This window comes from Macrobrachium rosenbergii, chromosome 36 (assembly GCF_040412425.1).
Source record: "Macrobrachium rosenbergii isolate ZJJX-2024 chromosome 36, ASM4041242v1, whole genome shotgun sequence".
Lineage (NCBI taxonomy): Eukaryota > Metazoa > Arthropoda > Malacostraca > Decapoda > Palaemonidae > Macrobrachium > Macrobrachium rosenbergii.
The window spans coordinates 18,990,918-19,018,319 of NC_089776.1; the positions used below are offsets into that span (position 1 = coordinate 18,990,918).

The window sequence follows — 27,402 nt, forward strand, 5'->3', positions numbered from 1 at the left end:
CATTCAGCGTACCTACTTGTATTTTATCATTTTATCACGTGGTGATAAGGAACCATGTGACACTATCTTTGGAGCTCTTCACATTCCTAACTCTGTGTTTCCTCATAACACTTCTGGCGTGGTAACCTTGTGTGTGTCAAGCATTTGCGCTCTAGTTACTCCATTGTTTGATTCTCTGTTCGGGATTGAAGGTAAGAAGCAAAGCCTTTATATTGAGGCACTGAATTAAACCTAGAAGTGAAGACCGCACAAATCGGATAAATCAGAGAGGGAAGAAATAGTATGGCCTCGCAACTAGAGTAGTTTTAACAGGGGTTGTAGATCTCTTGGTGGCGCTGCTGCACAGAGCCTTACTCAGAGGTATATATTTAACTTTTTTGTAATCATTCTGAAAAACATCATGAAGTTTTGTTGAAATGGAATACTCGTGATCTGAAAATATGATTTTTTTCCTTTCCTGAATTCTCTTCCCAGCATTTCTGATAGGGTATAGAGTTTGAGCACAGCGAAACTGTTCTGTTGGCTGAATTTTGTCAGGAGCAAATTTTTGGGACTTTTAGTGCTTTACCGAATTTTCTTCATCTTTTTTTGAGAATAACGACTCTTGGAAGAGAAAAGACATTCGCTCGTAAAAATAAAAGTATAAAAAGACATAAAAATATCGTTATATGCCACTAGGATCCTACACAGGCTGTGTTAGGTGAATATGAACATCTGAGGTGGTGTCCTGGGTTAAGCATACTATACACAGACTGGAGGCAGATGGATAACGTTCCCTTTAGGGAAATACTTGAAAAAGTGAGAGATATATGTATATAGTTACTGGGGATGGCTTTTTACAGTTTAAACTAATGCGTAGTTTCTTTAAATTGCGTTTTAATAACATAGCATATTAAATTTACCATGGATCTTAACCAAGTATCATTGTTGAGATAGATACCAGTTAAAATCCAAGTAAAATATAACAGCAGAGTGAACGAATGGTATTAATAGAGTTGCTTACTTTTTAGACACATTCGGCCCGCAGGTGACTGAAACCAACAGGGTGCTAAAGGACATGACTCATCGTCATCACAATTAGGAGGCAGATATGTTTCAAAGAGGGAATAAACAAAAACAACCTAGCTACGGAGGTATCAGGTGATTGGGGAGGGGGTTGGGGTGTTGGGATAAATAGGGAGGATTGGAGTCTGGAAAGATATCTATTCTCCAAACATCTTCCAAAACCTATAACGAAGTATGGCGTCCAAGATAGAAACAGTTGAGAGGGCTCATTAAAAACAGCGACCCCGAATAGGGATTAAACTGAGAGGTAATAAAGATGAAAAACCATTTCATTTACTTTTTCTTCCTGTCTATTCGGGATGTTCACTCTTTCCGCTTCTTTCAACCTTCCTTGTAGAAACTGGAAGTACTGCAAATGTTGGTCTTTATGTAACTGGTTTGAAGCTACCGTAGAGAATATTCTTTTCCATTTTACTTTAGATATGCTTTTTTTGCAATTTGTAACTTCATTAGATCCATAGCTTTATGATTACTCGTATTTGTTAGTTTAACAAATAGCTATAAAAGAACTGAGGGGACAACATCTGGAGAATTTCCCAGGAAATATGTTGGTCGAGGGAGCAGTCTTAAGTGAATAACATCTTAGAATGCATCGCTTTACAAACACACCCTTTCACTTATTGTCGAAAGAAAGGGACCAGCTGGTTCGCAATGTTGATGTCACCTGTCATAACGTAACCTAGTCTACCTTAACCTGAGCATCGATACCTATTCTAGTGTCTATAGAACCTCTGCGACTCATGCCATGCAGTTGACACTAAAAAGCAGTTCCAAGCGATTTTCAAAATATTTCTCTCTCGGCCCTTCGCGCGCCTCACCAGTGAGATATCGTATGGCATCGTTGCAGTGTGTTTTTTTCGGTTAAATTTCGTTCAACGTTCTTCATCCTCGGCATTCGTCTTTATTTTTTTTCCCGAGACACATTATCTCCTCAGATATTTATCATTGGCTGCGAATATCTGAGTCTGATACACGAGCGTAAAATGCCAAAATCCCAGAGAAGACTGAGTACAGTCCATTATCTGCAATAGTTCTCTTTGGGACAAAGGTAAATAGAGCAGACATCCTAAAGCTCTCTTCTAGCCCAGACCCGCAGAAATGAAGAAGAGGAAAAAGAAAGCGCTATACGTTCCTCCTGAAAGATTAAGCTTAATGAGTCAGAAGCAACGAAAAGCAGTGTTGAAATGATTAACCCTCCAGGGCTTTTACAAAGATATTTTTTCAACGTATTTCGTAAGTCCTACCATATCAAATATGAAGGCAATTATGTGAGGTTAGTGGTTATTGTGAAAATGGTTGTTTACCATATGCAACCATTATCTCTACTTATTTTATGCATAAATATGAACTGTTGATCTATAGTACCGCAAACTGTATAACACAACCGGACATATTTGGGTTTGTTTGCAATTGTAACAATTCATTCTCCTTTGTACATATGTTACATGTACTTTTATACCCATCCGTAATTATGAATACTCATGTATGATATATATACATTCACATACATACTTATATGCATACTCACACACAAGCACACATGCACACACACACACACACATATATATATATATATATATATATATATATATGTGTGTGTGTGTGTGTGTGTATACACACACACACACACACACACACACACATATATATATATATATATATATATATATATATATATATATATATATATATACTACTTATGTTCTGAGTCCGGTTGGAAGAGTTAAATTGAATTTTGAATGTAATTTTGCCTTAGGAGCCAACACCTAGATCTCAGAACATAAGCAACAAGCGTAATTAATAGTATGACTTACCTTGAAATTCCATCTATTGAAAGAAAATGGGAAGGTCGCCTTTCAAACCAGTCGATTTGATTAAATTCATTTATTCACAGATTTACAACTAGAAATATGGACAGGCTGGCATTCAGCAACCTAGGCCCATTCACTGTGCCGTAAAAAGTATAACTACAGTTAGCAAATAAATAAAAGTTTGACACGAACCTTATAAACTGCTTAAGACTGGCTGATAAAATTATTTTACATTAGCACAACGCTCGCACTTGAGGGGCCTAATACATGGCCCTTGTAAACTGTCAGTTGCAGAAGTGTCTTAGAAGACTCAGTTCTTCTAAGGCAATTGTTTCACAAGGGCAGGGGCAGAACGCGAAGAGCCAGATAACAGTATTCTGGAAAAGAATTCCAGGTCAGCCTTCATTCACACAGACTTCCTGTCACATGAAATTAATTATTCACGATGGAGGGAATTGTTAATTAGATTCAATTACCACATGCTAACACGATGGTGGGAATGCTCTAATTATTATCACAGAACAAGCTTAATTTGGGCTTGGACCAAGTCATGAGGGAAAATGTGTTTGATAGGCTGTGGGAAAGAAATAGACTTTGTTTGGGAGAATGAAAAGTTGGAAATATTAAAAATTGAGAGAAATTCAGGAATAGGAACAGAACAGGTATTATTTACGACTTCAAGACGTACCTTATTGTATCTGTGCTTGGAGCTTGCTTGCAGAAGATGGATTAAGGCCACTCCTAGAAGTTCCAACACGTGACCAGTGTGGGGAGGACAGAACAGCACCAGACTTAGTGCAGTTAAGAGTGAAGCGACCTTGCACTTTGGCGTAGGGGAACAGAGTGAGAGAGCTCCAGGTCTGAGGTCACTGAGTCGCCCCCTTAACGCTTTCCTCAGCCGAGTCGAGAGTAGCTGCTACTCCAGGTACTATAGCTGGTATGTGGGAAGTCGACTCAATAAACTGCGAAAGTTTTTAAAACGTCCTATACTGTCTGCATTCTAGTTTGATAAGATTCTCGATAATGGCATCAATAGGAAGAATAATACTTTTTTTATCTTTATGTCCAGTTGTCGTTGACGTACTTTTAATACTTTACACGCAGGAACGCTTAGAATTTCCCAAAATATTCGGAAAATATATCTTACGATGGATTTTCCCTAGCAATTTTTGCTTCATAAAACACTAATATTCTATTTTTTCCTATTATATGTTCCCCCTCAACATCCATTGTGATTATCATTTTTCATAAATGGACATTGGGCGGGTGGGTTCCGTTCTCAACTAGCACTCCGCTGGCACCGCGTTCGAATCTTCGACCGGCCAATGAAGAATTAGAGTAATTTATTTCTGGTGATAGAAATTCATTTCTCGCTGCTATAATGTGATTCGGATTCCACAATAAGTTGCAGGACCCGTTGGTTCTTAGCCACGTAAAATAAATCTAATCCTTCGGGCCAGCCCTAGGAGAGCTGTTAATCAGCTCAGTGGTCTGGTTAAACTAAGGTATACTTACTTTAATCATCTTACTGAATTTGAAGCCAGTTTTTAAAAATAATACCAGTCACCGTAGTCTAAATCGGCTGCGTTCATTTGCTTGTGAGATGAAGAACGCTCTGTACCGAGCGCTTAACAAGAAAAATGCCATTTATGAAATTACTGATTAACTATTTCTTCTTTCCCAGAAATTAGTCCTCACTTGGGAGTTCACTAACACACTAATTTTGTTATATCTAAAACAAAAATATAGAAAAAGAACAAAAATATTGACAAAGCCAGAAAATAAAAACATAAGGTTTTCTAACTATATGGCATCATACGATCCACGTGTTTACAACCTGGTGTTCTTATCTCCACACCCCCAGCCCTGACCAACTTGGTAGGAGGCATTGTGTGTGTAGAGAGAGAGAGAGAGAGAGAGAGAGAGGCGGGGGGATGCACTATCCAGACCGTGAGGGGATGTAACTATGTTAATGTAATTTCACACACACACACACACACATATACAGTATATATATATATATATATATATATATATATATATATATATATATATATATATATATATATATATATATATATATATATATAACTGAATCACGAAAATATGGAACGTGATAAATATATAAATAAAGATAAAATCCACGAAGGAAACTGCTAAGTAAAGGACGTAAGTGTCGAAAGGCCTCATAGCACTCCAGTGTTTCCGTTTCCTTCGTGGATTTTATCTTTATATATATATATATATATATATATATATATATATATATATATATATATATATATATGCGTGTGTGTGTGTGTATGTATGTGTGTTTGTGTGTATAAATCCAGGCACTTTATAACTACAGCAAAAGCTCTCATATTTCACGGGTAATCGATTACCGTTCCATCGGATAAAAGAATATTAACGTGTGTACTTTACTTTCTCAAATGCTTACTTTTACGGGCATCATTTTTTAGAAAGGGCAAACCTATTGTCTAACTCTGATATGAATGCGTGAAAATATGCACAGGTAACCCAATACATTTCAGTAATTTTGCAATGATGTTATCGGTACAAATTAATTTTTCTGTATGTAAGCAATCGTCGTTTGAAATGACAGATTAGTGAATATATATTGATCCTATTTCTGGGTGATATTTTAGCGATGGCCAAGCTCTCAGTTGACAAGGAATACCGTACGTAATTTTCTAGATTCAGATTTATGAACGCTGTGTGAGAATTTTACAACAGACTGTGATTAGTACATACACACAGACATATACACATATACAGCTATCTGGATTTACCAAAAATATTTGCTTTTATATTAGTCATACCTCATAGTTCAGCAATACATTATTTCTTAATTTTCATTATATATTCTTGTAATTAAATAAATTTTAATTGTTCAAGTATACTTTTTTTTAGATTTTCATAGGAATTTATATCAGAGATCACTGGCATTAGTTATATTTTCATAAGCCTGATATTTCAAAAAATCTCCGTCACTTTCATAACATTGATATGTTCGGTCATTGAAAGAATGCCATATTACTTGCAATGAGTGTGTGTGTGTGTGTGTGCAAAAGAGAGAGAGAGAGAGAGAGAGAGAGAGAGAGAGAGAGAGAGAGAGAGAGAATGCATACGGTAAGAACAGCGGCCACTAGTTTTTCTTTTTAGCGCAGCTATACTGCCAAACTGCGGATATCCTCAGAGGGAAATATTACAATCTTTGTATGCTGTATAAAGTACACATTTTATATAGATTTAGGTTGAAAAGATAAAAGAAAACATACAATTTTTTCCCCTGAGCTTCTTTACAATGAAGAATACTCTTGGAGATTGTACGTTTGAAAGCAAAGAGTTGAATTGCTTTGATACTTTCGGCCTAGGCAGTATAGGTAATTTCCGCAGTTTTTAGGGGGATGAGGTGAACGTGGATAATTGGTAGGTGGCAAACCCACGGTCATTCTTAGACCATAGGCAAACTTATTTTCATGGCATATGCGGGAGTGTCATCGTTCAATTTCCTGGCCTCCACATACATCAGGTATGGAAGGCGTAACCGCAAAAGCCATTTGAATGAGATTAGTGCCAGAGATTATCTCGAACCCTTCTCGCAGATTCCTGTTCGTACTTTGATCCCTGACGGGGGATTCCAGAATTCCCTCATCGGCAGTCAAAAGTCAGTTGGAAAGTGGAAACGTTATTTGAAGGTTCCGGAATCCCCCCGTCATAAATCAGACTGGGAATAGGAATATGTCAGAACTTTGGATAATCCCACTGTCCCCTTCTGAAGTAAGTGTTCCAGTGGTCAAGCCCACCAAAGTCGATGCAGGTGGGCACTAGAGAGAGCGAAAAGCAAGGAGGCGCCATTTCTTTCAAAGGAACGCCTGCATCTCAAACACAACCCAAGTAGTCTGTCATGTAGATAATCAAAAGCAGTCGAGATGACAAAATCTTGTTATTAATAATATCATGTTCTGTTGTGTAATCACCGTTTTTATTGGCCATTCAATCTTTATACACACACACACTCACACACACACACACACACACACACACACACACACACATATATATATATATATATATATATATATATATATATATATATATATATATATATATATATATATATATAATTATATATATATATATATATATATATATATATATATATATATATATATATATATATATATATATAAGTTACTGTAATTTTCGGTTTCATTAGGTGCTCGGGCCCTTGTGTAAGTTTTAGATAATACAGATCACTGTTAAATTTCTCTCGTGTCTTATTTAAGCATGACCCACAGTACTGCAGCCGGACCAGTGTAAGTAGACCCCATGAGAGGTCGGGGGTCATATATATTTCTGTGAAACATGTTCCCATGTGTCCATTCCCATATATATATATATATATATATATATATATATATATATATATATATATATATATATATATATATACTGTATATATATATACATGTATATATATACATATATATACATGTAGATATATATTCATGAATATATTATATATTGGATATTTACATATATGTGTATAAATATATATGCATATGTGTATATATACGTATTATATATATACACATATATTATATATATATATATATATATATATATATATATATATATATATATATATATATATATATATATATATATGTATATGGGAATGAACACATGGGAACATTTTTCACAGAAATATATATGACCCCCGACCTCTCATGGGGTCTACTCACACTGGTCCGGCTGCAGTACTGTGGGTCATGCTTAAATAAGACACGGGACAAATTTAACAGTGATCTGTATTATCTAAAACTTACACAAGGGCCCGAGTATCTAATGAAACTAAAAATTACAGTAACTTAGCGGTAACCGGCCGCAACGGCGGAATAGTGCGAGACGATGGGCAATAGCACGTCATTGCCCTCCGAGTGCCAGAGCCAGAATCCTCCCAACGGCGGCCTAGCGTGGGCACGCTGGGCATTTCTCTCACCCCCGGCATCCTCCCCTCAGGTAGGACATTGGTTGATTTCTCCTACCGGGGATATCTGACCAATCGTAGGTCAGAAATACCCATGCCAAAAGTTAACGGCTTTTGGGGGATATTTGGGGGGTGCGTGTTTCCTCACGCCCTGCCCGTTGGAACAGGACAATGTCTCCTTGTCTTACTTCGCCATTACAGCTCACACAATTTAAGACCTCGGGAAATGGTGACGAACTTTCCGAAATGGTTCATATATATATATATATATATATATATATATATATATATATATATATATATATATATATATATATATATATATATATATATATATATATATATATATATATATATATATATATATATATATATATATATATATATATTTATATATATATATATATATATATATATATATATATATATATATATATATATATATATATATATATATATATATAGATATAGAGAGAGAGAGAGAGAGAGAGAGAGAGAGAGAGAGAGAGAGAGAGAGAGAGAGAGAGAGAGAATGTTATTGCAGAAGATCTGTTATGTTAATCTTTTGCCTTGCATTATTTTTCATATCATCGACAATGAAAAGGAAAAATTTCAATGGTAAAAAATAAATGACAAATAACAGCCAGCGCAAAGGTAACAGGGAAATAGGTCTTATAGTTAAGACTAACTGAGGGTCAGGCTAGTGGCCCATTTACTATCATGACTTGTCCTTGTGCCCTGACAGCTTTCTGTCCATCAATATCGTATGATATTGGAGGTAGGACACCTACATTCTGTCCCCCGCCCCCCAGTTGGGGTCTCCTCCAGCCAACATGAAATTTGACTTCCTAGCGAATGGGCTGAAGAGACGAATTTCTATAAATATGTAAGAATATATATAATATATACACACATATGTGTATGTATATGTATGTATGTATGTATATATATATATATATATATATATATATATATATATTATACATACATACATACATACATACATACACAAACATATAGCTGAGAGGTGTAGGCGGCTGCTGTCAACCGAGGGGAAACATAGTTATACGAGAAAAAAAGAGTAGAAAAATGTTACCAGCTGGACGAAGTGCAAAAGCAGAGTGACATAAACAAAGAATTCCAGGCCTGGGTAAACTCATGTCAGGTAAAGAGTTGTTGAGGTAGTCTGGTTATTCAATTTTGGTACTAGTAGTTTAATAAAGATTAATTACTCTGTACAGAACTCAGAGCGATTTAGGAACAGAATTCTAATAAAAGACTATTTTGTACACGGTTAGTCTGGATGTAGAATCTTTATTCACAAATATCCCAGTGGAAGAGACACTTGAGGTCATTTTAAACAAAATTTTTACTGAAACTTATACAGTGTTCAAGTGTTTTAACCGGGATAATTTAAAGAAACTTTTACAACAGGCAGTGCAGGACACTATCTTTGTTTTCAATGAAGTTTCAAGTTCAAGGAATGGCCATTGGCTCTCCACTCGGCCCGACCTTTGCCAATATTTTGATGTGTTCACTAGAGTAGCAATTACTGAACAATTGCCCTCTGGCCTTCCTTCCCCTCTTTTACTGTAGATATGTTGATGGCACTTTTCTACTTTTTAGAAACAGAGAAAGGGCTGACAAGTTTCTCCAGTATGCTAACACAGCACATCCAAACGTCTACTGTAGTTCACTATGGAGTGTGAAAACTACATTACCGTTTCTAGATGTTTTAGTTGCTCAAGAAAACGAGTTTTAATTCGTCAGTATTTAGAAAAAAGACCTTTACTGGTCAAGGTTTGAATTTTTATAGTAATTGCTGTTTTAAGTTAAATTCATTGGTTACCATCTTCCACAGGGCTTTTACTGTAACTTCCAGCTGGTCTGGATTCAGTAATGGAGTCAGATTATCTAATCCAGAGTTCTCAAATATTCAAGAACATGCCAAAAGGTGTGAGACTGAAATTGATTATAAAGATTTTAAAATACTTTCTAAAGTTCCCAGTTCTTCTCTTCCTATCTTTGAATCATTTTTAATTAAACTACTAGCTGACCAACCTGGTGCTGCCTGGGAAAACTCTGAATGACAACTGATAAACTCTCTCTCTCTCTCTCTCTCTCTCTCTCTCTCTCTCTCTCATGTTAAGATAGTTGCTTAGGTTACAGTTATATTGTCCAGCATTTTTGACATTTTATATTTCACCCTTTCTCACCCCACATTTCTGTCGGGGCTGAACTTGGACTTAAAGGGCATCAGGAGCATGACTATTAATCTCAGTGGCCTCGAAAACTGTTGATTAGACACCAGTATCTATCTTTTTTGACATTTTATTTTTCACTCCTTCTCACCCCTCTTTGCTATTAGGGCTGAACTTGAACTTAAAAGGGCATTGGGAGTGTCATTATTCACCTCAGTGACCTCAAAAACTGTGGATTAGACACTAATATCTGTAGTTTTTGTTTATTTTTACATGTCACTTGAAGGGCATTGGGAGTGTCGCTATTCATCCCAGCGACCTCGAAAACTATAGATTAGAAACTAATATCTGTCATTTTTATTTTTTTATATGTCACCCCCACCCCATCTCACCCCCTCTTCCTATCAGGGCTGAACTTGGACTTAAAGGGTATCAGGTGTGTCATTATTCTTCTCAGTGACCTCAAAAACTATCAATTACACATTAACATCTGTCGTTTCGCTTAGTTTTACGTCACCACCTTCCCAACCCCTTCTCACCCCACCTTCCTATCAAGGCTGAACTTGGACTTGAAGGGCATCATGAGTGTCACTTTTAATCTCAGCAACCTTGAAAACTATGGATTAGACACTAACATCTGTCACTTTCGGTTATTTTTACATGTCACACCTTCCCACACCCCTCTCCCTATTGGGGCTGACCTTGGACTTAAAGGGCATTGGGAGTGTCACTATTCATCTCAGCGACCTTGAAAACTATGGATTAGACACTAATTCTTTCGCTTTCTGTAAGATTTACATTCCACCTCCTTCCCACACGCTGCCCTTTGGTGCCAGTGATGTTTTACCCCAATAATGTTCTTTCCCAGATGGTAAGTCACATGTATACCAAGTTTGGTTGAAATTGCTCAATGTGTTTCAAAGTGTATTGTATGTCGAACATACACACACATCCATTTATATATATATATAGACTAGTAACAAGATTGAATAACCAAACTACTTCAACAACTCTTTACCTGACGTGAGTTTACTCCGGCCTGGAATTCTTTGTTTATGTCACTCTACTTTTGTACTTCGCCCAGCTGGTAAAATTTTTCTACTTTTTTTCTCATATAACTTTGTTTTATATTTTGGTTGTAATTTTAAGTATGAGACTCTTTTTATAATTATATTTTAATGCATTATTCCAGCTTTGATAATGAAACAGATGTCTTGAAACGTCAGCAATAAGCAGTAAAGAAATGCCATTACTGTGGACGTCCTCCCATACACACACACATATATATATATATATATATATATATATATATATATATATATATATATATATATATATATATATATATATATATATATATATATATATATATATATATATATATATATATCTGTGTGCATCTTACATGTGTGTGTGACTTTGAATTGTCTCATAATGTGTATTATTTTCATTAAGATTTATCCTCCTTGGCTCATACTTCTATGATGTATAATTTCGCTTCTGTACTAAGGAATTCCGTATTTAAGCAACGTCGATTTATTTTTTTAACTCTCATCTAGATACTACTCTAAATCTGTTCAGTAATGCAGTGAGAGTCCCTATTAATTATCCTTCTTATATCTTGTGTTATTCTCATTAGTTCGGAGCAATATTACACTTCCTCGTTTGTCTTCATTTTAATATCAAAACTCACATGAAAACCCCCTTTCAGACAGTGCCATGGCTAGCAATAATCCCTTCGATTCAGAGGGCAACCAAGAGATGCCTGACGTCACCATTCGAAGCACTTCTAAGGAAGGATATCCAACAGAAAAGGAACCCCTTCTGGGCAAGCGAAGGACACCACCTCCAAGATACTCTTCCATTGAAACACCGACGCTGCCATATGGTAAGGCAGGTCACAGAAGGATTGATGCAGGAAGAATGAATGACTGAATGATTTTAAGTTATCAGGTGTCGTGACTTCTATGGTCATTAATGCCGATGTCAATTAAAGGACTACATAGTGTAGTATATTTATAATATATAATAAAAACTTGTAGGAAATAAAATTGTATCTTATGTAAAACTCCAGTTTCTAGAATATATTTAAAAATGCCACTAGCATCATACATCACATTCTCTCCAAAAATCTTGGCAAGGATATACCCGCCATCCCCACCCCGAGCTTCAGAGAGGTATCAAACTTTTAAATCCCCAAGAATGAGGCATTCGACCAACAAATGCTCTACAGTCAAGGGGACTAAGCAATCCTCACAGTATGGGCAAGGCCTGTCTGTCATTAAAAACTCATGTGTTAAATGAGTATGGCCAATGCGAAGACAACAGAGGGCAGTTTCCCATCTTTGGGCCATAAAGTTATAATTTCCAAGGAGATATGACACTTTTGATCTCTCTCATCTTATTCTGATCTACAGAGTCCCAATGGTGTTGACAAATATCACAAAGAGAGCGCCTGATATTCGGCCAGAAATCACTGTGTAATATTGGGCATCTCTTTGGAAGTAGTTGTGCTGCAGCTGTTTTTGCCAGTTTATCAGCCTCTTCATTTCCAGGCACACCATGTGCTGGAACCCAGCAAAATTCCACGCTGATACCTCTGCGCTCAATGATGACAAGCCACTCTAGAATCTTTAAAACTAAAGGGCTGGTTGGATTAAAATTTACTAAAGCCTGTCAAATGCTTTTTGCATCACTAAAAATTGTAAAATTGTCATCTTCCATTGTAGCTATTTTTTCAAAAGCAGTTAAAATCCCATACAGCTCTGCTGTAAAATTTGATGCCTCCAGAGGAAGTGCACCCTTACAGTTAAAACCATTAGAATTTACTCCAAATCCAACGACAGCATTGGATTTGGTGCTATCTGTGAATATAAAATTACTATTTCTATGACATTCTGAATGTTCAGAGAAAATGGATGGAATTTCTTCTTCTGCCATATTTCTCTTAAAGCCTGTAAAATAATGACAGAAAGAGACTACAGGCAACTTCCAAGGAGGGGTTGTTGGATTCCTAAAGGGAATCACTCCACTACTGGTTAGATTCACACTATTCAACACTTGTTTTACTCTATATCTGTACTGATTTAGGATGAGCCTCATAGTGGCCAAAGAAATTCTCTGTATGTGCTGTCTGAGATGCAAGCCTCTGCAACCTATACCAGTATCTGATGACAGAAGTCTGATGATACAGTTCCAGAGGCAGTTCTCCAAGCATCAACACTCAGACTTGGAATGGGTGAAGTTTTAAAAGCACCTGTGGCTAGTCTAATGCCAGAATGGTGCACAGAGTCTAAAATTCTTAAATGACAAGGGGTGGCCGAAGAATATATTTCACAACCATTTAACAACTTAGCTAGTATAAGGGCTTTGTACAATCTAAGAAGTGTTATGCGACCAGCTCCTCAGGATGTGTGTGCTAGGACTTTAAATATATTTAAAATTTCTAGGCATTTAGCTTTCAGCATTTTAAGATGCGAAGTCCATGTCAACCTTCAGTCAAAAACTAAGCCTAAAAATCAGATTTCTTCTGCACATGGGATTCTCTGTCCTTTGAGATATACATTGGGATCAGGATGTAGTCCACGAATGCGGCAGAAATGAACTGCAACAGTTTTGCTGTTTGAGAAATTGAAGCCATTCAAATCTGCCCATTTAGTTATTCGATCAATTGTCAACTGAAGTTTTCTTTCAATTGTGGACATTCTTGCTCCAGAGAAGGACATGGAAAAATCATCCACAAAAATTGTATGAAGGACATCACGAGGAATAATTGCAGAAATGCCATTTATTGCCAAGGCAAACAGAGCAATGCTGAGCACCCTACCTTGAGGGACTCCTTCTACTTGGTATTTTCTTTCAGACAGAGTATTACCTACTCTTACCTGAAAGTGTCTGTGTGTTGAAAATGCTCTCAGGAATAATTGCAACTCCCCTCTTAATCTGCATTCATTGATAACTTTAAGAATTCCACATCTCCAAGCAGTGTCATATGCCAATTAAAGGACAAAGAATACTGTCACATGATGCTACTTGGATGCAAATGACTCACAAATAGATGACTCAAGATGGACTAGGGCGTCTGTTGTTGAGTGCAATTTTCGAAATCCATGCTGTGCAGGTGATAAATGACCTTTTTTTCCAAGATCCAGACAAGCCTTGCATTGACCATCTTTTCCATTATTTTGCACAGACAAGTTAGTGCAACTGGTCAACAGCTTGTTGGTAAAAACTTATCCTTACCAGGCTTTATGAAACCTAAAATAATTGCTAGTTCCCATACGGTTGGGTCACTAATGTCATGCCATATCCTGTTTACAATACTTAAAATAGAAAGCTCTGTGTTTATTGATACATGCCTTATCATAGCATAAGAAATGTCATCAGGGCCTGGGGCTGTATCATTACAAGAAGCTAGAGCAGAATCAAACTCCTTTTCTTTAAAAGACATATTATATGGCTCATCTTTATTTGCTGCAAAGTCAAGAGGTTTCCGTTCTTCTTGATTTCTATAATGAAAACCAGGAGCAGCTTCTGACTTTTGTGATACAAAGTGCTCTGCCAGAGCATTACTAACCTCTACTGCACCAGTTATGAAGTGACCATTCACTTCGAGAACTGGTGGTGGGTTTGGTGTGAATTTCCCTGCTATCTTCCAGAATTTTCTCCAAACAGCTGAAGGCATTGTTCTGTTGTTAACTGAGGACACAAAGGATGACCAAGATTGATGCCTTGCTGCTTTTGTTGCACGGCAGAACTGTGCTCTTGATTTCTTGTATATAATCATATTTTCTTCTGTATGATGCCTGCGGTATCGAGTAAGAGCTTGTCTGGTAGCCCTGTGCAGTACCTGGAGTTCTGATGACCACCAAGGGACTGGTTGCTTTCTGAAGAAACCTGTAGTTTTAGTGATAGAGTTTATTCCTGCTGAATGAAGAGTTCCATTTAGCAGGTCAATAGCATCATCAATACTTTGAAATTCATCTGCATTCCCTTCAATTTCACTAAGTCCTTGAAATTTAATCCAGTCAGCTTTGCCCAGGTTCCACCGAGGGGATCTAGGTATTGGTGGACTATTACTAGTATTTATTATAATTGGTGTGTGATTGCTACTATGCCAATCATCCAATGTTCTCCAGTTCAAGTCCACAATGCAGTTAGAACTCACAATCAAATGGTCAGTACATGACAAGGTGCCTGTTTGTATATGAAATGTGTAGGTTCTCCTGTGTTGAGGATCCCTAGCCTACATTTTCTTTGAGTGAAGCAATAATATTACAGCTGTTATTTGCTAAACATCACCCCATAATGAGTGTCTACCATTCATGTCTCCAAGTAATAAGAATGGTTGAGGGAGTTGGAGTATTACTGTGGTAAGATCGTCATATGTAATATTTTCATTAGGGGCAGTATATAGAGTAAATAGTATATCTTCTCCCAATGTCATTTTGTACAGCCACTACCTGCAGAGGAGTATGTAAAGTAAAGGGTATTTCTGGGACATTGTGGCGAATATAAATGTGGCTCCCACCATGGCTCCCCAATTGTTGGTCATAAGGAGTCCTATAACTAACATGTTCCCTTGGACAAGGAGTATTACAGTCCAGCTTGCTCTCTTGTAGACAAACAGTAATAGGAGAGTATTCATGGATGAGTAGTTTCAGCTCTTCATAATTAGCCCTCAGACCTTGACAATTCCATTGTAAGATGTTAGAAATGAAAATAGTTTATTTTTTGGAAGAGTCTCTGGAAGAGGTCTTTTCATTAGCAATTTTTGGGTTACATAAATTTTTTGGATTTGATTTTGAGCTTGATATCTTGGGCTTCACACTAATCTGTTTTTTTTAATCCTTTAGTGATCTGGCTAGAAGACCAATGAACATCAGCATTGACTTTGTGGTTGATTAAGTCATTTGGTTCATTATCAGTTGAAGAAATGACTTTGTATCCATTAGATATTTTGGTTTTATGACTTTGGGGAGCGAGTGATGAAGGTCTTTCTCTTTTACGGTAGGATGGGGAGCTACCTGATCTAGACACATCCCCTTTATTGGCCTCTCTGCCCAAGAGAGGTAAGTAGATTTGTCTATGGGGGGAGGGGAAGACTGTAAAGAAGGCAATGCATCTGCCTTGAGGGTGTTGGCAAAAACCTGTGGAGTAGTGAGCTTGGCTTCGACATGTTCTTTCCTTACTTCGGATAGTTGTTTGGTAGGACTAGATGACTTTCAGCCATAGAAGTTGATGAATTTGTTGGCAAGAGGAAATTAGGTATTTCTTTTAATGCTCTGGCATAATTTCAGGTTGTGTTCATTAGGCATTTGGCGTACCCAACAGTGATGTGCTCTGCACTAGACTTGCTTCTTCAGTTTTGAAATTTGGACATATCCTCTCACTAGGTTTATGGTCCATACCACAATTTAAGCATTTTGCATCAGGTGTGCAGTCTCCACGCTCAGCTCTAGAACAGTTATTGCATACTTTATCATTTTTACAGGCTTTAGAGGGTTGTCCAAATTTGAAACAATTGAAACGTTGCAAGGACTTCTGTTTGAAGGGCTTAATGCCTACTCTTTCCCTTAGTGTCTACACGCGCAGAGGTATTTCTGGATCTTCAAATGTCAATTTAACCATTGATGTTTTGAGGGCCTTATGTATCTTCCAGACTTCTTTTGGACACACATCTAGAATTTCTTCTTCCATCAAAATCATGCAAATCTCTATTAAATACCACCCCTCTGCCATAACTAAAGTTCAGGCGAGGCTTGATGTCCACAGCCATTTCCTTATCTGTTTTTAAATGACTGAGCATGACAGATTTTGTCTTTGACTTTGCATGAATTAAGACAGTCTTCTCTCCAAACTGTGTAATATCTCCAGATTTAATTAAACCTACTTTCCTCTGAAAATATCTACTGGTCTTAAAAAAATTATAATTTTCTACTTTAGCAGTTGCCAGAATTTGGGGGATTTTGGTTTCCTTTCTTTTACACCTTCCAATTCGTATTTTGCAGGATCTTTTGCATACCAGTCGCTGGTTTTTGAGGAGCCTTCTCACAGAGGGCCCCTTTGATGCCAGATTCATTTAGTTTGATGTTATGTAAGTTGCAGCTTGCATGGAGGCCTCCTTACTGTTTGTGAAAGAGATCCGAGCCTCCCATTCCTCACTTCCTTCCATAAAATTCATCTTAATTTCCTTAATCACTCCATGGCATTCAAACATTCTGGTTATGATTCCATAATCAGTATCCATACATACATACACACACACACACACGCACACACACACACACATATATAAATATATATATATATATATATATATATATATATATATATATATATATATATATATATATATATATACACATATGAATGTCTTTATGATCTTCCCAAAACTCATAAAGATAATCTTCCATTCAGACCTACCATCTCATGTGCTGGAGCTTTCAATCATAACATTTCTAATTGGTTAACCAGTCTCCTTTCCCCTTTCTTAGGCAAATTTTCTCCCAGTCACATTAAACATCCTGAAGATTTCTGTCACAGATTCAAAGAAGCACATATACCACTTCACAACATAAAACTTCTAAGTTCAGATGTATATTCCTTATTCACAAAAGTTCCAGTACAGGACGTTCTACAGTTTTTGAGGGAAAAATTAGCCCCTATTCAGATCATTTCCCACTAGCCCTAGATAAAATAATAAAGTCAGTTGAATTATGCGTATCACATAACATCTTTTCATTAGGGGAGTCATTCTATAAACAAAAATTCGGGTGCAGCATGGGCAGCCCCTTAAGTCCTGTTTTAGCCAATCTATACATGGAATATTTTGAAACTGTAATAATAAACGCAATATAAACCTAAAGACAAGCTATGGATGAGATATGTAGATGATATCTTAACATTTTGTGATAATAAGTGGGGCAATTTCAACGAATTTCTTTCAAAATTCAATGCATAAAATAGTACCTAGCCATCAAATTTAAAGTTGATTGGGAAACAACAAAGAAATTCATTTCTTGACGTTTTAATAATTACAGAAGCGACAGAATGCAAACTTACCATATACAGAAAACGAACTTTCTCATTGTCATACATCCATTTTTATAGCTATCATGGCATCTCTATCAAAATTGGTGTAGCCAGTAATATATTCTTAAGAGCCTTATGGATTTGCTCCCCGGATCTCCTGGAAAAGGAAGTTGAACTGGTCCATAAGCAGCTGTCATCTTTCAAGTACCCTGACCATTTAATTGAGAACTCGATCCACAAAGCAAACACTATTTTCTACCATCCCCCCATCACAAAACCAGAGAGACGCCCAACAATAAAATAAAAGTCCCACGCCTGGACAGTATTAAGACGTTGACGCAGACACTTGGAAACTCCAACCCTTTTGCTTTTACCTACCCAAATACCTTAGCCAAACCACTGATTAACGTCCTACAAAAACCAGTCCCCAAAGACACAGGAGTTGACAGAATCCCTTGCCTCGACTATGACCAATCTTATATTGACTTCACAGGCGAATCACTCCCCCAAAGATTAATACAGCATAAACTTTCAGTTAGGCACGGACAACAGAGATCAGCTATTTTTAACCACATAAATAACCATAACCACAGAATAAATTGGAATATGTCCCGTATAATTTATAGCAGCAATTGTCGGTTGAAAACCAGATGGTGGAATCAGCCTCGATTAAACAAAGAGATGCATCGAATCTCTCAAGAGGCGCCTGGGATTCAGATATTATAGATAAAATCTGCCTCCAACTGATGTTTAAGAAGATTAAAGAGAAATTGTCAACTGGAGTGACTTAACATCTGACCTATGGATCTTATGGTATAAATACTGTTTTTCTGTAACTTCTTCTCATTCACTATTTTCCTGAGGAGAGAGACAGTTTGGTGTCTGAAATACGGCCTTTATTTTCCACATTTTGGCGTTTTTATGGGGCTCCTATTATATATATATATATATATATATATATATATATATATATATATATATATATATATATATATATATATATATATATATATATATATATATATATATATATATATATATATATATATATATATATAATATAATGTAATGTGTGGTAAGAGTGAATTTACTTCATTTGCTGTACTACTGACATATGTACCAATAGTACAGCGACTGAAATCCTTTCTTTTGTCAGATGGGAACAACTTCAATATAGTCGGTGTCCATAACGATGGAAGTCAGCTTCCACCAAATGTTGAAATTTTCCACCAACCACCACCAAATCCCGATTTCTCTTCCCCCACTAGTCAAATTGGTGGTGTTCCAGGTAATTATAGTGGAGAGTTTTCATTTCATTTTAAATTATATATATATATATATATATATATATATATATATATATATATATATATATATATATATATATATATATATATATATATATATATATATATATATATATATATATATTATATATATATATATATATATATATATATATATATATATATATATATATATATATATAGTAGGTTATCACATTTGTTTATTCTTCTTCATGTTATAATGTGACAAATTAGATGATTATTACTCTTAAACCTAATTAACCAATTACGATTTACGGTTGATCCAGTAACCTGAGACACAAACGGAATTGTTATTACCATTGCCCTCATATTATTATTATTATTATTATTATTATTATTATTATTATTATTATTATTATTATTATTATTATTATTATTATTATTATTTCGGTGGTATTTCTTTTTCTGACGTCTATTTCTGTTATTTTATTATTATTATTATTATTATTATTATTATTATTATTATTATTATTATTATTATTATTATTATACACAGGATGGTATCCTTACATGCCAGGACCTGCTTTTTACCTCCCCCCGGGACTCGAACACCTAGATGCTTTGAATGAGGTCACAATTACGGGTCATGGTAAGGCTTCGATGATTTTGTTTGCTAAAATAGGAAGAGAGGATATCTGATGAAGTCATAATGTTGAAGTTTGCAGCTCTGAGGAGTGTTTTAGCAGATCACTGAGGAAGAGTATTGAATTCTCCAGGTGACCTCTCTCTCTCTCTCTCTCTCTCTCTCTCTCATGTGGATTAGAGTAGATTATATGGTAATACAACCCATGTATTTTTAATTCAGTTTTTCCTTATTTGTCTTTTATCCGTAATGACTCTCAGAATTTTTGAGAAATGCAATAATGAATTACAACGAACGCGCAGAAAGATGAAAGATAATGAGACCATGCTGACCTCCCCAGAATCTAGATAACTTCCCTAGTATGTCCCAAGTGCCTGGTAACAAACAGTTCTACCTCTCACAGAACTGGAGGAATTGTCATCTAAAAGAGAATCGAAATCTCCTCAACAGGAAGCAAATACCGCATTTGGCAGGATGACTGCCACAAGATCTTCTCGGCGCGAGTCGCTCGCGAGGGCTGTTGCGGAGGATATAAGACCGAAGCAGATATGCGGATCCTGAACAACGCCAACCTGGATGTCCTTTACCTCACTCGAACTCGAGATGACAGTGACACAGGGTGCTGTGGACCCAGCAATGAGGTAAGAGATGAGTGGTGGTGGTGGCGTGGTCTGACAAAAGCTCATATCGATTAGGTGTTGGCAGGAATAGCAAATGGGTGAATATGACTCTGTCCCGTTGTAGTAAATGACAGCCTGTGTTATCGTGGACCCTGAAATGAAATCTGGTTGTGGTGGAATGAGTCGAAAGTTGATAGCGGTTGTTAAGGGGCGAAATAATTAATTCTTCTTTTAACGTGCTTTTTTCCCATTTGTATGGGGTAAGCACGATGCCTTCTTTTGAAGGACTTTGATTTGGCTTTGGGGCAGACTCTGTAGTCTCGATCGGCTGCCCTGCCTGTCATCGCTTAGACCCCGGTAGATATGTACATGTATTGTACCAGTCACCAGCGCCCATTCTCTCAGTAGCAAGGAGTCGTTGTGCGGTTAGGTCGACAGTCGAGACGTGTGAGGTGTCTGTTATGTTTTTAGAAGAAGTTGGAGTGGCTTTGTTTGTGTGTGTATTAGTCTGTAACACCCATTCATTTTTTAAGTAAACCTATCCGTTGATTACATACATAATCCTGGGGTGTCTACACAGATAGCAAAGTGTCCGCCTCTCTGACTGGTCGGCTGCGGATTTGAACCCGCGCCACAGACCTCTAAGAAGTCCGAGGCTGCTGCTCTAACCGACTTGGCCATCGAGGCTCTTAAGGGACGAAATAATGAATGAAAGTACCTTAATAATGATCGATGTATGCAGTTATTAAGGATGAATGAGACGTCATTCGTGACGATGTTAGACTGAGAAGACACAGAAAGGTCATCAATTAAAAGGTGATCTTGTCGACTGGATAATAATAGATCAGTGATGTCAAGAAATAGTCCAGACATCGGAAATTTGGGAAATGATATAACAACATCTTTACCAAAATTTTCTTTGTATATTACTGGCGTTGGCTGAATTGAGTAGGTGCACAACCACAACCAAAAATCTTTAAAGGAAATTTCATATGGTTTCGATACTTCAAAAGAAAATTGACCCCAGGATCAGGCAAGCTGTTAACGTTCAGTTATATTGTTTTACCAAATATACATATTTCTTACAAAATCATCTGTATTATTGTGCTGAGCTTAGATAAAAAGGCAATAGGAATGAGGAGAGAAAAATATACGTTTTAGGAGTTGTGAACATTTTCATCGACTATTTTACGATGACGACTGATACGCCTGACTTTATTTTAACAGCACCTAGAGATCGCGTTCTCCAGAGGTCCCGTGGTGGGAGTGGTGCAAGGATCAAAGGCCGAATACACAGTACACAACCCTTCGGGAGATCTTTTGTTTATACTTGAAAGAGAGCGTGGTGGGTGCTGTAGGGATGACGGCTACGAAGTAAGTATGTTTATAGTCATCCACAGTGTGTCTGTTATTTATGTGAATCCAAGACCTCAGAATGGAATGTTCAGATGGAAAGGAAATCAAACGTGACTAACAATTCACAAGCTATCTTAAGCAGCACACCTGTTTATGCCATCTATAGTAATCAATCCTTCATGAGACTATCCTCTGACCAAACCACGAGAAACCTCAGAATGGAAATAGAATAGATAATTTTTTTTACTGCCTACGGTAAATCCTAAGCAAATAACTGATAAGAGGTCCTCCCCTCAGATCGTGTCTGCTGACAGATTTGGGGTCGGTCGCATCAACGTAGAGAAATCCTGTTGTGGATCTTCTAAGACAACGCTAGTCGTCTTTCCAGACGGCATAAATACTCTTTTCAAGGGACTACTGCTGTCAGCGGCACTCTCTATCGTAAGTTGAGAAGACTTTATAGAATTGCTTAAACAACGGTTCTTAGGCCAGGTACTACGATTTGTTATATGTTGTTCAGGCTGTTGTAGTACCATAGCAGCTCATATAAAGGATTTCTGTTGAAGTACAGTATTATCTGGGGTCGGAACGTTTAAGTACTATGATTTGTTATATGTTGTTCAGGCTGTTGTAGTACCATAGCAGCTTATATAAAGAATTTCTGTTAAAGTATGATCTGGGGTCGGAACGTTTAAATATTAATCACTGAAGGTAGATACTAATGAGAGGTGTTCTACTGTCGAATAATAGTAGCAGAATATTCTCTGGATCCTAATGTGTTGGGATTGTGGTACAACGTAAACAGAGCCATTTAGAACCTCCAGAGGGGTAGCAATTGTGACAAAATAGCCAAGAGAGAAATGTACGAAGGAAAAAATATTAAGACTGTGTCTGTACTGATTACAGACAATGATATGGTTTATTTGAACATGTTATAGATCGTTTTCCATGAAATTACTTCCTGACTAGCGGTTAGCGCTCATTTTTGTCAACAATTATTCTTCCTTTCAGGCGTAATGAGAAAAGGTCATGACAATCTACAGCAAAGGCTAGGAATCCTTATACATCGAATTCTTGTAGTTGTTACCTGTAGATTAAGAATTTGATATTTTCTGCATGTTTTCTATGGAATGGCCTCTAATTATCTTTTTTTTTTATTTTTCCGCAGAAAGATTTGCACGGGCTGTAGGAAGTGGAATTCGAGTATCTAGAGACCATTGTTTATTATTACTTTCTCTGTGTTGTAGATTTCCATCTATTTTCTGGATCGTCTGTGATGTTCATTATACGTGAAAGCTATAGTAGCTCAGCTGCTTAAAGTATACTTGTAGAATGTGACAGGTGCAGCACTCAGCTTACTTTTGATAGGTCCGTGAATCGGTCAATCGCTCCCATACCAGTCCTGCTCTAAATGTTTACCAGCGGATGCTACGATCAGGTAAAAGGCGGCCGGTCTAGCAAATGGATTCTAAAATCTTGCTTAGAAACATGAACGTTGCAGTGTTCTGGAGCCCTTCTCCCCCAAAAGAGAAATGTAAAACAATATATATATATATATATATATATATATATATATATATATATATATATATATATATATATATATATCTTGAAATGCGTGAATGAGATAATGGTGCTGTTAGAAAAGAGTGGCCATGACTGCAACTAAAAACCGCCCTGTCATACATTTGCATAATCTTATCAAGAAAAGTTCGTGATCTCTCGTCGCTGTCAGATTGCCCTAAGCCCTGTGGTGAGTGTTATCGGAATGAAATAGAATATTATCCGTTTGCGTAACTCATTTTCATAATCATGTATCTCTCTCGCTACTTCTGAACTTTAGAATTTGTTCATTACTTCTGTTTTTCCTATAGACCTACTCATATTATAATACCTCTTCTGTCTAGTGGTGGGTCTGTTGCCACCTTCGGGGCAGGCATTTATATTCCCTTCTAATCCTTGCCACCTCAGATATCGAATAAATAAGACCAGGAGGTCGCCTGATTGTCGGCTTTCGACCCATGTATGAATAAATGAATACATCACAATAAATGGATAAATAAATAATTAAATAAGGGTTCTATTTATTTCCTTGCAGGCCGAAAGAGATCATTTTGTACCCAGTTTTGATCGCATCCTTAATATATCAAAGATTTTACATGAAAGCGAACGTTTGCGCAAAAGCTTCAGCGGGTTTAATACACTGCCTGTCAGTAGGTCAATGATATAAATTATCTGACGTTGACAAAGGTAAGTTAGGTACTGTAAGAGAACTGTCGAGTGCGTCGTAGCTTGCGTTACTTGTAACATATAAATCATTTTTTCACCACACAAAAAAAAAAAAAAAATGGCATTGAGAGAGACTTTAGTTAGGCAGGACGGAGTAAATTACCGATTAGACACCAAATATATTCCTAATGGAATTCGAATAGCGTGTCTGACTTACTATTTTTTGCAATGGCTCTCATTTGTACCGCCAACATAGACTGAAAAATAAAGCCAACATGAAATTACGCTTGTAAATGGGAATCCAGCAATATATTCTTTTCTACTGGTACGTCATCATTATCAGGGAGTATTATGATACCCTGTACACTGTTCATATCGTCGTATTTTTTTTTTATATTAGGTCGTTTTCCACGGTACAGCGCACTACAAAGAACTCGCTTTTGAAGATAATTACGTCCACCGTTAGATTTCAACAACTTACTGGGCACTCTGGTTCTTTCCTTTCTTCCTTCAGAGTTGATAACGTTCCTAATACAGGCAATTTTAACGTTTATATGCCATTCTTCTCATTTCCGTTTTCTTTGTCGCGACAATTCTCTCAGAATTTCTTTGTAAGAACAAAGTAATAAATAACAGCAATCATACTGGATTTTTAGGTACGTTCCTTCTGAGATGAGCCATGACCGTCTGTCATAAAATCTGGGAAACGAGTTCGACTTTGGCTCATTAATAAAAAATATGTAAATATTTTCCTTATGAGGTACTAATGCAGCAAGTGAGGTAAGCTGATCATGATTTTACTGCTGTACAGCTGTTCATGTGTTCAACTGATTTTTGCGACCGAGTGTTCGTTGCTTTGGTTAGGTAACGTATTTTTCTGTAATGCATCAGCATGCCGGCGGAAGTTAGAATTAAATAACGAAATAGAAAAGTACAGTACATAAAAACATAAGAGTGAAAAAGTAAAGTCTATAGTCGTAAAACTTACTCAGCGGGCACGGTTTTGTCCGTTCTAAACCCGTCAGTTAGTTTATGCAATTTTACCCTTGTAAGTCTTCTACCACATCTGCGTATGACCAAACTGCTTTCATTTAAACTTATAGTTTCTTTACTTTTAATTTGATTGCTTCTTCATCATGTAATTACATACCGATAGAGCTGAAAACTCTCAAGAGTACACGGGAGATGGATAAGTTTCAAAATTTCGATGTCAAGTTGGACACAAACCAATTAGGACACATTACTCTTAAATGCATGAAATTCAAAATGAGTAAAACCGTTGATTATATGCCTACTTTAAAGGTGACGTGGGCTCGTATAAAAGTTAAATTATGGGAACAGCGATTATGAAAACTGGCCAAGTTCTGCAAATATCCCGAATCTCTTTGCTGTTTTGACGCGAGAAATCTGGCATTCATCTCATGAAAAGATAATGCATTTTGTAATGTAGTTCCTTCCACCTAACCTGACAATGAGGTTTAACAGCTTGCAGGAGCTGTTATAGTGTGTTATCTCATACGACTCTGACTTTTCAGATTACAAACCCACCATCGCTCCCAACAATTCCTAGAAACACAGAAATTTGGGGCTTTGATCAAGGCTCCAGTTTTCAACGAGTCCTTTGACCTTCCTGCGATGACGGTTTTCAATCGTTGGTTATCCGTATATATATATATATATATATATATATATATATATATATATATATATATATATATATATATATATATATAGCTATTTTTTTTTAAAAATCCACATATATATTTATTTATATTGTACACGTGTGTGAGTGTACATGGCAACGCTTGCTAGGTTCGTGGGTCGCACCAGGCTTGCTGCCCACCAGTGCACTCAATTAAACAAGGGTGTGGGGCAAGAAACCTCAGCTTTAAGGATTTGCTGAGAAACTGGAAGTCTGATCACTTCTGGTGCCACCCCTTCCATTGAGGAAAAAGCGTGTGAGATATATATATATATATATATATATATATATATATATATATATATATATATATATATATATATATATATAATGTATATATATATATATATATATATATATATATATATATATATATATATATATATATATATATATATATATATATATATATATATATATATATATATTTATATATATTTAGCACGAGAGGGACAATTGCCCATTCTCTTACTTACTTCAAAATTTACAGAGAGAGATATTTCTATTCGGACAACCTTCCAGTACAAAATCAGACACCTTCTCAATAGATTATTGTATACCTTACTTATTGCTTAAACCATTCCCAGATTTCTTCTCAACAGAAGCATTTCTCTTTTGAGAATGTAATATGAGATGTTTCCAATTACGTTCTCATAGTAAAACTCTTTACAGGATAGACACTGTACGTGTTATTTATTTGCTTGTTGCCTTTTTTCAGATACTCGCACTAATTTTTTACTTGAATCTTATTTTATTGCTATTAGCATACATGTTTTATTACAATATTCAGTGGAGAAGATTGTTTTAAACCTCAAGAATGAAAGTTTACTCAAACAAGTGTAGCTTGAAGTGAAACATTTTAGATTTACTTTCATCCAAGGACGGATATTATGGGATAAAATAAAATGCAGTTTATAAACAAGACGTATATGTCATTTGTATTGTAACATTTACACAAGTTATATAAAGTTGTTAATCGCTATGTTACAGACATGATAAAAGTTAACTTAAAATATACATTCATAAAAATTGAGTAGTCACTAAAAGAATACTGCATGGAATATCTACAAACCCATAAGAAATATTTTGTCTTTATGAATTTACATTCATAGAACGCTATTAGGCCACATATAGCCTCAATGGCTCAGTCGGTTACAGCAGCAGCTTCGGACTTCGTAGAGGTCTGTGGCGCGGGTTCAATCCCAAAAGCCGGCTGATCAGAGAGGGGCAAACACTTTGCTATCCGTGTAGACATCCGGGATTATATATGTAATCAACGGATGGTTTGCTTAAAAAGCAAATGGATGTTACAGACTAAATACACACACAAAACAAAGCCACTACAACACCTTCTAAAACATAACAAACATCTCACACGTCTCGAACGCTCGCCATACCCGAAGAATAACTTCGCTGCTGCTGGGAAGAAAGGGCGTTGGGTCTTTAAACATACGTACCGGGGTCTAAGCGATGTCAA

At 36.5% G+C, this 27,402-nt stretch overlaps 2 protein-coding genes across 2 annotated transcripts in view; one reads left to right on the top strand and one right to left on the bottom strand.

The window, feature by feature from the left end:
• The window catches only part of LOC136825001 (uncharacterized), a 41,712-nt gene extending 37,905 nt beyond the window's left edge, over positions 1 to 3,807 (bottom strand). Inside the window, exons 1-2 of the mRNA XM_067080998.1 lie at positions 3,565 to 3,807; positions 3,069 to 3,253 (exon numbers count right to left, since the gene is read on the bottom strand). The gene's annotated coding sequence lies outside the window, so the exon portion shown is untranslated. The remainder of the gene's footprint in view (positions 1 to 3,068; positions 3,254 to 3,564) is intronic.
• On the top strand, positions 23 to 24,070 carry LOC136825000 (uncharacterized). Its single transcript, XM_067080996.1, has 8 exons — positions 23 to 191; positions 11,785 to 11,961; positions 19,264 to 19,395; positions 19,932 to 20,024; positions 20,469 to 20,659; positions 21,866 to 22,012; positions 22,292 to 22,435; positions 23,163 to 24,070. Exons 2-8 carry the CDS (start codon positions 11,793 to 11,795, stop codon positions 23,181 to 23,183), a joined length of 897 nt encoding a protein of 298 aa, XP_066937097.1. The 5' UTR covers positions 23 to 191; positions 11,785 to 11,792; the 3' UTR covers positions 23,184 to 24,070.
• Positions 24,071 to 27,402: the final 3,332 nt, after the last annotated feature.